Genomic DNA, 14,664 nt, shown 5'->3' with positions numbered 1-14,664 from the left:
GCAGTATTTTGTCCATTTGGACAACACAAAAGTAGGTCTGCAAAGTTAAAGCTGGTCTGAGGGCTGGATTTCACAGACAAAATTAACAGAAATTAACAACATTAATGGAAGATGCTCAGTGCTGTCTATGAAATTAAGCTTTAACTTCAGGTGCTGTGGAGGCAGACCAGAAATAACTAGAACTGACCCAAAACATACAGATTTGCAGGCTAAAATTCTTGAGTTGTGCTGTAGCAATGCAAGCTACCAAGCTACTCATCCCTGTTTGTTCCCATCTTACCCAGATGTAAGGTTGAGGTCAATGCCATCTTTTTAAGAGCCTCTGTATGCTGAGTGATAGTGGCTATGAAAGTTATTACTGTAACTGTAATTGTCATCAGTATATCCCTTTATATTTTCTCAAGCAGTTTGCATGCAGCTAAGACCACAAACTGTAAAACTGCTGGAGTGTGCTACTGAATCAGTCCAAACGGAGTTCTTAGCAGTGTGAAAACATAAGGGTACTTTTTTAGCAGTGTGAAGGGTACTTTTTGAATAGCCAAGAAAATACAACTTGGGGGTTGTGTCAAAATGTCTTCCTAGCAGTGCAGGGATTATGTGTGCATATAATGAAGTTGCAAAAAGATTGAGTATTTTTTATCTTTGGCTCCTGCAGGAGAGCAGCTCCAAGTACATTAACAATTAGTTAGAGTTTAGAAATGGTTAGTTTTGCTCTTGACCACACATCTAAAGTGGTAGCTGTGATCAGAAAATTGGCATCTCTTTCACTGAATCATTATGCATTTGGAATTATATCAATTTCTTTTTTCTTTTTTTTTTTTAATAAAAATATCAGCGGAAAAAGTGTTTTCAGCTCCTTTAGTGTAACCCTTGCACAACCAAAGGAAGGATGGAAGAGTAAACTAAGTCATACTTTGTTTTTATGCCAGCAGTAAAACCAATATTCATTGAGATTTCTAAATAAATAAGTTACTTGGGATACTAAAGTATAGTCTCTAAAAATATTTTAAAATTTTGGAAGAAAAAAAATTGAGGTCTGACTCTTGAGTATTATCTACAGTAGTGCATTCTGTACCTGTAACTGGTAATGGATGCAAGTATGGTACTGAGCACAGCAGTTTATGTGATAGCACAGTTTGGGCTAGAATATTTTCAAGCACATCTGTGCAAAATGCGCTACTGTTGGTAAGGTTTCTGACTCAACCCAAAGTTTAGAAAAGAGAAAAGAGACTATAAAAAATGTTCCAATTTCTAGCTTTACAGAATCTCTTTCCAAATTTTAGTAATTCCATAACTGAAAGAATGTCAGCAAAAATCAAAATTGTGGACAAGCGAGCCAGCTAGCTACCAAGAAGTGTGAATCTGTTTAACAACATTCTCTGTGTTTCCAAGCTTGAAAGAGAAGTAAGCAATTTTTCTCAGTGGGAGTGAATTAAAGAAAGTGGGAAACAGGGATCAGTGTATCAGCACCGCCTTTCCGATCAATATCGATAATTGTACAAACAGACAAGAATGGAGTATGCTTTATGCTTTTTCTGTCTCAGCTCTGTGTTTTTTCCAATAAACATCCTTTAAACTTCTTCTACACAAGTGTACCAAGGACAATATCTGGATGGTTCTTGTAATTTTCTTATGCTTTGCAAGGAGTTACAGCATGACTATGAAATCGGTAGAATAGCAGTAGGAATTTTCTTTTCAGTTCTAACACAGTTCGGGATTCTCAAGGTAGTAATTAATTTCTTCTTTTTCATTTTGGTACTGCAGTGTCTAGTAGGTGAATACTAGCCTATGAATAAGTCTGAACTCCTCATTTTAGTGAGTGGTCTCTAGTCATGCAAGCCATACCAGATGGGAAAAGATTTCAGAGAGTAAATTCAATACACGACTGTGCCATTGTGCAATGAAAATCAAAATACTGAATAATGGTCTTAAACCACAAGTGTTCTTGTGCAGTAGAAAAAATGTCTTTCCTTGCTTGCAGGGAATAAGCCTATGGTGGATCAGGAACAATCAGATAAGGAACATCTGGTATATAGACACAATTTGTTTGTTGGTCTCACATACCCAGTTGGGCAGTCAAGCACAGTCTGGGCCCTAGAATTTTTGAAGGGGTGGTTTACTCCGTGAGCCAATGGTACAGGCACCTTCAGCTGTAAAGTCCATGCAACGATGCTTTAACAAAACTAAAACTTGTGTTTTGCTTTTCTCAAAATGTGCTTTCTATAAAGTGTGCCAGGGTGCAAAGGAAAAAAAAAAAAGGTGTCATTTTTCAGGGGTTGTTTTCATTTAAATACTTCTTCTTTGCCTTGTTGCAGGGGGGCAGAAATAGCCACAGACTGTCTCTTCGTGTCCTGCCAATCTGCCCTACCGTGCAGGGTGTGCGTTGAGGTGTCGTTCCCACAAATGTGGGCATACAGCATTAACGACACCGGCTGCATGACTGCATAGCCTAGCAGATCCCAGTCTGTCCTTACAGCTGCGGGGTCATTTTCCTACAGAAGGGACTTGTTTCTTGCTGTGCCACTACAAGGAGTGTTGCAATTTAAATGATACCATCGATCACCACCAAGATTGGTTATAGTGGATTATACAACCCACTCCTCTGGGATAGGGGCAGTGGTCCTGCCAAGTACTTAGCCTTGCCAAGCCGGTAAGATTAGGCAGGCTGGCAGGTGGGAGTCTGGAGCAAAGAGTTACCGGAGGCTGCGGGGAAACACCAGACGTGGCAGGTTGAGGTCATTTATTGGTGTTCTCCATTCATAGCAAAATTGATGTTCTCCGTTCATAGCAAAGTAAGTGTTGGAATGACGATGCCAAGTCGTACATGATACAGAAATAGTAATTGTGGGGGTCATACTGGATGTACATGATAGTCCATGAGGATGCTAGACACAGGCCTGAAAGACAAGGGAACAGAACTGGCTATTACTGCACAGTTCAGTGAGGTGGGTGTTCCTTTTCAATGACTCCATTTAGCTATGCACTTCATAGTCTCTGACCAGGAAATACAGGATGAAATATAAACGCCAAAAATAGGAATCTACCTACCGCTCCCATAAGATTTGTCATCAGACACTCTTCTGTACTTGGAGATCACCTGGGTTAGCATACAGCATTTTCTTCTTCATCATAGTTTTTATGTTTGGTCCAGGCTTACTGAACACACGAGAAGCCAAAGTGTTCGCTGACATGAGAGACAATCAGTCTACCCCTCCTCTGTTTTCCCTCAGTGCTGCAAGGAGTGGGAGAAATCTGTTGCTCTGCTTCTTCCTCAAACCATCCAACACCAACACACACCTCTACTGCTGTCCATGACCTCGCAAGGTATCAGCCTTGCACTGTTTGTAGCCTCTGTGCTGGCACCCAGTTTAGAAAAATACTGTTGAATTTCATTCTTGCTGATCCTGTTTCTAACTCTGAGTAGCAACAGAAATGTACTGGAGTTGCTTCTCTGCAATTCTGGGCAAATGAAACTGCATTGAATTTAAACAGAGGTTGGACTGGATATTTGCAGCTACTAGAAATTATTTACAGTGGATGTTACAATTTGCAGGAACTGAATGTAGACCCCTTTCTTCCTCTTGGCATGGTCTGTTTGTCTGAATCATGTATATTTTTAAAATACTGCCAAAGGTCCAATTTTCCTGCTTTCCTGCAGCTTCTGACCCAATGAGCTGTTGGGAAGAGTATTAAAAATAAACAAAAGTGTGGCTATCACTCTCAGATTTTTAATACAAATTAAAAAAAAAAAAAAAAAGGAAAAGAAAGAAAAGAAAATGAATGTGCTTACATATAGGGATTCTGTTTTTCATTTCTGACTAGGACTGCCTGTACATTTCTTTTCTGCCAGATTGAGAACTGCTTCCCAAGTAGGATAAAGTCATGAAACTCCAAGGAGTTGGCCACCAGCAATCACATGTGCAGGCTGCTGTATGTATTTAAGGAAGCAGTTCAAACACGGTGTCTCCTGCTGCTCCAGTAGAACAAAGCTGCCATTACATGAGCAGTGCTAACCAGATTATATACTTAATGAAATATCAAGGCATTTAATTCAGAAGTATTTCTTGAGGAAGCAAGCCAGTGATACTGAATTTTAGAGGGCATAGCCTATGCTTCAACTAAGTCTACCTCTCATAAATAGCAATATCAAGGAGCCATTAATAGTTACAAGAAATTTAGCAGAAAATGCTGTTTCCCTTCACTGATGCTTCTTCCTCCTGTTTCAGCTCCACGTAATGTATGTGTTGTGTGAGCAGAAGGGGGGCAGGCGGGGGATAATAGCCTCTGCTAATCCTCCACCAGCATAATGTCCGTTAGGAGCCAGGGATGTAAATTAGAATGGAAACCCTGCTGTCTGTCTTCCCTCAAGGTCACAGCACCAGCTCCGAGCCCACCAGCCTTTACCCAAGTCCATAAAGGGGAAATATAACTTAAATGCAAATCTGATGCTTTGCCATACTGAAAACCAATATGATACATCAATAAGATCTCTGCTCACACCGCCAGTCCTCTTTCAGATTACAGTAGGACTATTTATAAATCTAAGGTGCAGACAGGTGGGCATGGCTTCAGAGTGGTGCTGCTTCCCAGCATTACCTAAGAGGTGTATTTGTCTCTCTGTAATGTTCAATTCTCATAATTACTCAGAATTACACTTTCATTCAAGCTGCCTGTTACTGAGCTGACCCTCTGGCACATTGGTCACAGGAGGATGATGGCCATCCCCTCACAAAATCCCCCAACAGCCCTCTGGTGCCATGAGTCCTGGTGCTGGTTGCTCTCCGTGCACCTGTGGCCTACCAAGCTCTACCAAGGCAGCAAGCTCAGAGTCAGGTTTAACGTGTTGTGCTGCAGGTGCATTAGCAAGGGAAGGGATGATGTTACAGCCAGCTCCATCCAAAGGACTCTCTCATAAATTGCACTCATAAATTGCCCTCAGCAAGTTTGAAGATGACGCATAACTGGGAGGATGGCAGATACACCAGATGGGTGTGCTGCCCTTCAGAGGGACCGGGACAGGCTGGAGAACTGGACAGACATGGACACACTGGAGCAAGTCCAGTGAAGGACTGCAGAGACACTGAAGGGACTGGAACATCTGACATAGGAGAGGCTGAGAGAGAGGCAAACTGCTCAGTCTGGGGCAGGGAAGGTTCTCAGGGAACTTCTCCATCTGTAAAAACACCTGGTGGGGGTGAGTGATGAAGACAGAGCCACTCTTCTCAGTGATGCCTACTGATGGGACAAGAGGCAAAGGGCACAATTAGAAATTGTTTCACAATTAGAAATTGTTAGAAATCCATCTAAGAGTATAAAATAACCTTTTATTTTACTGTGATGGTGGTCAGACACTGGCACAGGTTGCCCAGAGAGGCTGTGGAGTCTCCATCCTTGGGAACATTCAAAACCCAACAGGACGCAGCCCTGAGCCATGATGTCCATACTAGAGCACGGAGGTTGGACTAAGTGATCTCCAGAGGTGCCTTCCAGCCCCAGCCACTCGGTCATTCTGTGAACTATTCACTGTACTTCAGTAATTTTACAGGGTTACATGAATAGCTGCACCACTCTCTCTCCTCAAAATGAATCTGAAGTCTTTGTGTTACATCTGTACAGAGAGGTTTTTCAGAGAGAAAACTTGTATACTGTAACTCCTTTAATTATGAATTATGGCAACACTTACTTTGAAAGGTTTATATTTTACTCCATTTCAAAGTCCTCTTTGGTTTAGAATTACTTTGGTTACCATCAAAACAGTTTTTTTGTTGTTGTTTTGCTTAAATTGAGAATATGTTTGTATTGTCAAAACAAATGGTGTGGGAAAAGAACTGAGCATTGCCAATGTTTTTCATAGTAGTAGTATTTGATTTCACTCATCGGGTGTCTGGCGAACCACTTCAGAAGAGAAAATATTCTCACACATGCACATACACACACACATATTTGGATGCCCACGTATTTTGCCCTAAATTCAAGCTCTATTAAATGCAACTGTGGAACACACCCAGGTAAGTTATGATCGATACAGCTTTTGTGATCTGTTGCTGGTACTTTTGGAGCCACACCTGCAGAGCTGTTTTGAAACAAAGGTACTGTCAGTAAATATTCTTACTAGCAGGCCCCCTGAGTCACTCTGCAACCTGGAACCTCATCTTCAGTACACAAGCATATCAAAGTTTTGTGAAACAGAAGAGAGTAATATAATCTATGTCTTGCTGTTATTTATTTTTTCACATCAAAGCCTTTGAGGTAAAAATAGATATATTTATTTTTCTGAGATAATATTTCATTCAGGAGAGAGCAATCATGCTCTGACTTGTCCCTCTTGACCAGTAGATGCTGAAACACTGTGTAAGATGGAAAATACTGCAAAAATATATTTAAATACTTCTGTGATATTGTTAGCATGAGTTTTTTATTCAGGAAATGCAGTTGAGAAGTATGGGGCTAGTAGACAAGATCTGCAGTGAAAGGTACTATGATATTTTTATATCGAATGTATCATATCATTTTATATAGAGTTTACATGCCACGTCCTCTTTTTCTTTACAGGGTATATACCCAGTTACTTAGACAAGGATGAGCTATGTGTAGTATGTGGGGACAAAGCCACCGGATATCATTATCGCTGCATCACTTGTGAAGGTTGCAAGGTAAATGGCACAGTGGGAAGGTGGGAATCAGAAATAGCTCTCCAGCTCCTCCATTTATACAGACTTCCTGAACTGTGCTGTCAAAAAAAAAAAAAAAAAAAAAAGCCAAAGATTAGAAGCGAATAAGAACATCCAGTACTGATGATAAGCCATATCTGGCTCTGCTGCTGATCTTCATATGCATAAGGAATATAGTTGATTTTTGCAGTGTTTGGTTCTGCAAAGAAGACAATGAATTTAAATTTTTTTGTTGTTGTTTAACTGTTAGCTTTTTCATTTCCTTTTTTTTTTTTAATGCTTCTTTGGCCATGTTCTCAGCCAACGTACATCAGCATCCTCCCAGGAACTTCAGTGAAGCTGTTTATGCAATAGCTGAGATTCTGCCTATGGCCATGATGAATCTGTAGTGATTAACAGTGTTCCAGTGCCTCCCATCATCACTTAAAAGAAATAAAAACAAAAGTGCCTTCCACATGCTCATACAGCAGTAACATCCATCACTTCAGGAAGCATTGACACCCAGTTAAAACAGACGTAAAATTTTTTTTGCTTCTTTAACTTAACAATATTGAAATGTGCTTTCAGTCCTAAATTGCATCTCTAAAGCTACATGAAAAATGAAAAAAAAAAAAAAGGATTGCTTTGGGCAAGTAAATTAAGAAAAAGAAAAGAAGTAACACAGTCAGTCAGGCACATTTTACATGATTTCACTGCCATAAATTTGCCTGAGTAGCTTGAGATGCTGTAAGAAAACTATTCTTTCCTGTGGGGAAAAAAAAAAAGTTCTTCTAAACAAATGGGACCACACATGTCATGCGTTAGTGTCATGGGACTAAGCCACAAAAGTAATATTCTGTTCATTCCTGAAGTCTGGAATATTTAGATTTGAAATTCTGGGTTTGGATTGGTTTTAGAGCTCCATATCACAGTAACAGTACTGAAATAGTTCCTTCTATTGTACAGCATTGTCCTAAAATACATTTATGAGATGCACAAGGACCTAAATATCCTATGTGTTTGTGGTAATATTCATAATGGTTTTATACACATACATACATGTATGTATGAAAAAATATTTATATATGAGAAAAATTGTGGAACCAAACAAGTGATTTTCACCCATTTGCATCCCATATACCAGATGATAACAATTCATAAAATATATGAATATGACTTAATTCAGATACAATGACAAGTAAGCAGTAGTAGGGCTTTATGAAATAGCTTTTGCCCCCAGTTGAACAGCTATATTTCTCACCAAATTTCCTACTGAAGTTTTTGGTACTCTAACTGAAGTGTTTCTTTGTATGTCTACCAGCTATTGTAAACATATAGCATACCAAATCTACTTAGGTTTTCATAAATAATTCTTCTATCTGATGTGCAATTTAAAATAATGCTTATGTGCACAAAGAACCAAGGTAACCATTTGCAACAAGTAATTAATTTGTTTCTCCTCCTTATAGTTAGCTTCCAGACTGTTTTGTTTTGTTGTTCTTCTTGCAAATGTATTCACTGTACAAGATGGCTTGACAGCTATTTTGTGTGAACAATTTCAACTCATGCTTTGGAAGGTCTGCATATACATTTCGAGTTGTATGATTTATCAGCAAAGGTATATATAATTAATTCTCAATAAATTTGACATTTACTAGTCACTTCTACTCAAAATTACTTTCATTTTGTAACAAATTTAATTAGGGCTGACAGACACAAATTTGCTTTGTTGAGTACTTTTGTGAGCATAGGATCCTCACACATGGTTTCTGAAGAGTAAATTGTAAGGGCTTCAAATATAAATAAAACAAATTCAGATGTCCCTGAATTATTTCTCCAAGCTGTACCCACTGCACCTATTTCTGTATAGGTGCATAGTAAAAGAATTTAGGAAAAGAGAGGTTTCCTTACAATAAAATGTGCTTTCTTTTATTGTTAAAAAAATATATTTTTTATTGTTACACAGATTTGTTTTAAAGATTTGAAATCTACTTGTTCTCTTTATAGCTTAGAAATTCCCTTTTCTGTACTTCACTGTGTGTATGTGTGAAATTTCCAATGACGTAAGGGAGTCTGAATCATCTGTCAGATGAATCAAATGTGGCTGTGTGCATGATCGTAACAGCGTACACCTATTTATGCATGTGCATACATGAACCGAGTACAGGAAATGAAAGTGGCATACGTTTGTGTAAACACTAGCAAGATTACATGTAAGCCTGAAAATGAGTCTGAACACCAAGGCAGAGAAATGGGTGATCTGTGAGGAAATATTTAGATAAATATTGAGAGCAACTTCCTTATCACATATTTTCTAGAGATGATCAAAGAGTTTTCTTTTACAAAAAAAAAAAAAAAATATATATATATATATATATATATATATATATCTGAGGAATACAAAGAAATGGGAGAATGAAATGTGCTGGTCCTCACACAGCTGGTGAAAAGTTAAAATTATAAAGCTAGAGCTACATTAAGTCCCGTGCAAGGTTTGGAAGACAGAAGTTCAGTGCCACTTCCTGAGATTCATCAGAGATTTTTCTATTTCTTGCTCTAACTAGAGGTTACTCAGTGTGTCCAGAGACATCTGCAGGGAGGAGAGGGGCAGGTTCCGTCTGTAGGAATTTGTCACAGGGTTGAGAGTAAAATCCAAATCCAGTTGGGTAAATGAGAATTTGAGACCTCATCCAAACTCCATGTGAGAACATCTTGCCTTTGACTTCCTGGATTTTGGTTCAACCCAGCAGGTCCCAGTCCTGCAAAGATTTACACACATACTTTATTAAGTCAGTTTAATTATGATTTTAGATTTTTTGTTATGAAGGAGGAAAAAGTTGCACCCTTAGCTCAAGCCAGATGTTGTAAGATAAAATTCTAGTAAGGACGGAGTTCTTCACTGTCTTTGCAGGAGACAGAAGCACAAACTGAAATACTTTTTTCTCTGTGTGTCTTAATTCAACATCTTTATTAAGGGATAGATACTACACACAGCTGTAAGATTTTACCTGGTGTTACCTAACATGATTAAAAACAGACCTTTTGCCTAGTGAAGTGAATAGACTATTCATTAGATAAAATCCCTGCTCACTTGGATGTTGCCACTGTTTTCAGTGAAGCCAAAGCCATTTAGAGCGGCTCCAGTCAAACAGGACCAGGGTCTCAGCATGTTCTGTATGTCAGGGTGGTCCCAGTTTGCATTGCTGAATGTAGACAGTTTCAAACAATGCTGACAATTGAAATTAATGTAGAATTTAAATTTTTGCCTTTGCAACTTATCTTGTCCGTATTACCATGGTCATGAGAACTTTAGCTCTTGCTGAAGCCATTGAGAAAATTCTTGTTGAAATTAGTATCAGGATTAGGTCTATAATGTTCAGAGAGAAGTTGTATCTGATTTCTCTACCTAAGGCCAGAGTCTGTGGTATGTACGAATCAGTGACCCTAGTGGAGGTACATTAGTTTGCGTGAGCTGAGATCTGACCTCATATCTGTACTGCAATTGACTTTATAGATAGGTAGATACAATATATATGGAGAGGGGTAGAGCTCTTGATTGGTGATGCTTGTTTTGAATACAGAGATTTGTGGTAAATACGAATTAATTCCTTTTCTCAGAAATGCAGATAGTTTGAAAATTATGGATCCATTATTTAGAACCAAACTCAAAGACTGGGAGAATTGGGCTTGACTGCAAAATTCTTAGTCTTGCCCTGATTTGGTTGGTTGATTGGTTATTTGGCTTTGATGGAAAGATGGAAGCAAAGCTGTTGATTCTTAACCCTTTAGTAGCATTACTTACACACCAGCCTTCTTACTATTTGCAGAAGCTGTCCTGTAATTAAAAGTATGTATATGTCTCCTAATATCCTTTGAATTGATTGTATAATTTAGAAGGTGGCTCAAAATAAACTCCCATGTTCAAATACAAAAAAAAAAAAAAAAAAAAAAAAGAGTATGAAACACAGGACTGGAAGAAGACGTGTAATGGTTATTTGTTTGTCAGGACAGTTGTCCTTATATCTTTATTTATCTCAGATGGCTATATGTTTTAATTTTTAGGCTGGAAGTACCCCATGAAACTCAGAAAATGAATACCACAAACTATAAATCTGTTTTGTTCTCCTCTTTGAGAGTTTAATGGAGTGTTTTATCCTGCATCCTTAGGTGCATTTCTACCAAATCAAGGTGACTCTCAATTTGAAAAAATTACACAGTACTAATGCTTTCCAATGTATTTATTTATTGCACTTAGGGATTTTTTAGAAGAACCATTCAGAAAAACCTCCATCCAACCTATTCCTGTAAATATGAAGGAAAATGTGTGATAGACAAAGTAACAAGAAATCAGTGCCAGGAATGTCGCTTCAAAAAATGTATCTTTGTTGGCATGGCAACAGATTGTAAGTATATTTTTCTCTTTTTCTTCTTTTTCTCTTTTTTTTTATGTATTTATTTGCTTAAAGTATGTTGATTGCTGAAGATTGTTAAAGTAAAGTAGAACTGCCAGCATTTTTTGTTTTTAATAATTTGTTCTAGGGAAATATGCTTAGTGCATCAAACCACTTTTAAAGGCTATGGTTTTTTGTTTACGCTTTACCAGACTGCACCTTCTCCTGGCCTTACCAGGCGGAGTAGCAGTAGGAATGTTAACTCTTAGGAGGAGAGGAGGGAGAAATGCATCTGGATGGACACTTTGCTTGAAAAAAACATCTTGTTTAGAAAATTCTGGAGGATGTGAAATTGAATGTCATTGTATGAGTCATCCTGCAGTTGTTTGTTTTATTTTTAGCTCTGAAGAAGTTATCTGCAAAGAATTCGACTCTCATTCTAAAGAACTAGAACATATGGCTGTAAGATTAACCCTTAGGGGTCTTCTTTTCCTGACATTGCACAGGGATTTACACCAATAACTTCAATTAGTGCAAATGGGAGGAACTCACGTAAATCCCCCTGTGCATTAATGTTAATGGTTGTTGCCAGCATAATCCTCTGGAAAAAAAAAAAAAAATGAAAGAAGGAAAACAGACCCAGTAAACAACATAAGAATATTCCAACATAGTATTTTTCATTGGTAAAGTAATATATAACAATGTTTTCTGTATAGAAAGGAACAGAATAAATGTCACAATTTTAACCAGGTGGAACTCTAGGAGAGGGAGCTGAATAACCAAATAACTCTGGATCATCAGTTCAAATCCAGCCCAGTCTGACACATCAGACAATGACAAGCATCAACCATTTAGCAGCTGTACAGAAAAAGAAGTTTGTCTGAGTTTGTTTCTGACTAGAAAGTGTCAATACCATAAAGCTGTCTCTGTGGAGAACACATACAGATGTGTCAAAGGAGCTGTCATTGAGAGTGGCAGACAAGCTGGCTATCTCAAACTCAAGAAAGGTTTCTCCCACCTTAGAATTAAAATGTGTGAACAGCACTGTTTAAACAGGGCTTGTGTTACTCCTACTTGCATGCCACCAGTTGTGGATCGGAACGGTCCTCCTTCTTTTAAACAGGGCAGCCTTTTCAATGGCCTGTTCGTTTTTGTATGGGAATTGGGAAGAAGCCTTCTGTGATGGTCAGAGATGTACAGCCCTGTGTCTTGTGCACCTGGCATAGCTGGGACTAGAGGGGATCTAGGGAGCCACAGAATGACTCCATTTGTAAGGCTTGGGGAAAGAATCAAAGGCAGGTTGTTTTTGATCATATCATGCAACAGGTAGTTGATCCTCCTATGAGTAAGACCACTCATCTATGTACTCTCTTAAATCCATTACATTATACTGACTTACAAGAACACATTATGAACAATAGAGTATTGATTTTGCTAGTACTACTTTAAAGAAAATAAAAATGCATCTTTCCCAACGTGGATTACACAAAGTCAGTTACAGGAGTGTTTTGTCTCAGTCCTCAGAAAGCTTTTACATACCAGTTTATTGGTGGAATAAGCCACTAAAGACATTACAGTATACATACATGTAATATTATTAGAAGGATAAGTCATTCATTTTCCAGGCTTCTGCAAAAATGAAGTTTGGAGAGAGAAATAAGAGAACTATGTCATGTGTGGGTCATACTGAAGTACTTCTTTACTGATTAAGCACTCAGTTTGTTACCATCTGCAGATGATGCCAAGCTGAGAGGTATAGTTGGTAGGACAGAAGGGAAGGAAGCCATCCATAAAACCTGGACAGGTTTGAGAAGTGGGCCCACGTGAACTGCATGAGGTTCAACAAGGCCAAATGCAAGGTCCTGCACCTGAGTCAGGGCAATCCCAGACATGAGGACATACTGGGGGATGAATGAATTGAGAGCAGCTTTGCAGAGAAGGATTTGGGGGTAATGCTGGATGGAAAATTGGACATGAGCTGGCAGTGCATGCTTGCAGTCCGGAAGGCCAGCCATATCCTGAGAGAAGGCCGAGAGAGCTGGGGTTGTTCGGCCTGGAGAAGGGAAGGCTCCAGCGAAACCTTAGAGCAGCCTTTCAGTACTTAAAGGGAGCTTATAAGAAAGACAGAAAGTGACTTTTTACAGAGGCATGTAGTGTTAGGACAAGGGCTAATGGCTTTAAACTGAAAGAAATTTAGGTTAGATATCTGGAAGAAATTCTTTACTGTGACGGTGATGAGGCACTGGCACAGGCTGCCCAGAGAAGCTGTGGATGCCCCATCCCTGGAGGTGTTCAAGGCCAGGCTGGATGGGGCTTTGGGCAGCCTGGTCTGCTTGGCACAAACCTTTCTGTGGTTCTATGATCAGTTAAGATGTTTGTAACCAGTAAGGATATCAGGTACAGGAAAGACCAAAGTTCAGGCAACCGTAAGAGCTCCCTGCCATTTTTGTATGCTTTTATCCCTGCTAGTGGTGTTGGATGACAGCAAGCGGTTGGCAAAGAGGAAGCTGATAGAAGAAAATCGAGAGAAGAGACGTCGGGAAGAGCTGCAGAAAACAATTGGGCACAAACCAGAGCCAACAGATGAGGAGTGGGAGCTGATCAAAATTGTCACTGAAGCACACGTGGCCACCAATGCACAAGGAAGCCACTGGAAGCAAAAAAGGAAATTTCTGGTAGGGACTTCAGCCTTTTACATTGCTCTTGGAGTCAGGTTCCTTTGTTTCTTCTAAAGTCCCTTCCCAGCGTTGCAGCCACTGGTGTATCTGTATTGGCTTAAATGAAAAATTGTTGATTTTTGTAGTCAGTGCTTACTTATTCTTGGCTGAGGTTCAATCTTTGATCAGACCACGTACTTCAAAAGATAAATAGCTTATTACTCAGTTCAGGCTTACCCAGCTGGATATTTCTAATGTGCTATGATAAGAAAAAGTAGAAAAATTGTTTCACTCCTGATTAACAGCGGTATCAGTCTATAATGTACAACATATCTGATTTATGTATTACATCTAGGAACAGTTGTCTTTATTAGGGACTAGCATGCAACATATTTAAAGCGTTGAAGAAAAAATGGCAAGTTTTAAATAGAAACTGATATTTTTAATTAATACATTGTACTTCTGGTTTCCTTGTTCCAAAGTGAACACATTAATTAAAGTAAATTTGATGAAGAAAAATAAATTTCAATGAAAGTAGGATGATACCTACACTATCATATTGGGTTTGCAAACTACAAGAGGACTGAAGTTTTCAGCCTATACCTAAGGAACAGAAAATAAATGGTGATGCTCAGTCTTAGAAAAGAATTTATTTTTCTAAATCAATTTTTAAAGAAAATCCATGCAGAATACAGAATGCAGCACAAAAGAAAGATTATAGACTGCATGTCAGGAATACACAGGTGCCTTTAACAGCCTGGGTATACCAAATCAGATAGAGTATGTTCATTTTTTGCAAGCCTAGGTTCCTGCTGTCTAATCCACAATGGTAATCTTTACCCATTGTTAAATTGCAAGGAGAAACTTGATAACCAAAGCAGCTGATCCTTTTTGTAATGTTTTGTTAACTCCAGTGGCAGTGCCCAGATTTCTATATGAAAGGGCACACGTTCATAGTAGTGTGCT

The 14,664-nt window shown here is 38.8% G+C and overlaps 1 protein-coding gene across 21 annotated transcripts in view; it reads left to right on the top strand.

Annotated features, from left to right (window-relative positions):
- Positions 1-14,664, top strand: part of THRB (thyroid hormone receptor beta) — a 166,632-nt gene that overhangs the window by 138,045 nt on the left and 13,923 nt on the right. For all 21 annotated transcript variants that reach the window (XM_084511765.1, XM_084511775.1, XM_084511764.1 and 18 more), the window contains 3 exons: positions 6,553-6,653; positions 10,906-11,053; positions 13,511-13,716. In XM_084511765.1, the coding sequence (XP_084367891.1) occupies positions 6,553-6,653; positions 10,906-11,053; positions 13,511-13,716 (455 nt within the window). The remainder of the gene's footprint in view (positions 1-6,552; positions 6,654-10,905; positions 11,054-13,510; positions 13,717-14,664) is intronic.

This window comes from Aythya ferina (genome assembly GCF_964211825.1).
Source record: "Aythya ferina genome assembly, chromosome: 2".
Lineage (NCBI taxonomy): Eukaryota > Metazoa > Chordata > Aves > Anseriformes > Anatidae > Aythya > Aythya ferina.
Note: the sequence above shows the minus strand (reverse complement) of the source record. Positions and strands in the feature narration are given on the sequence as shown.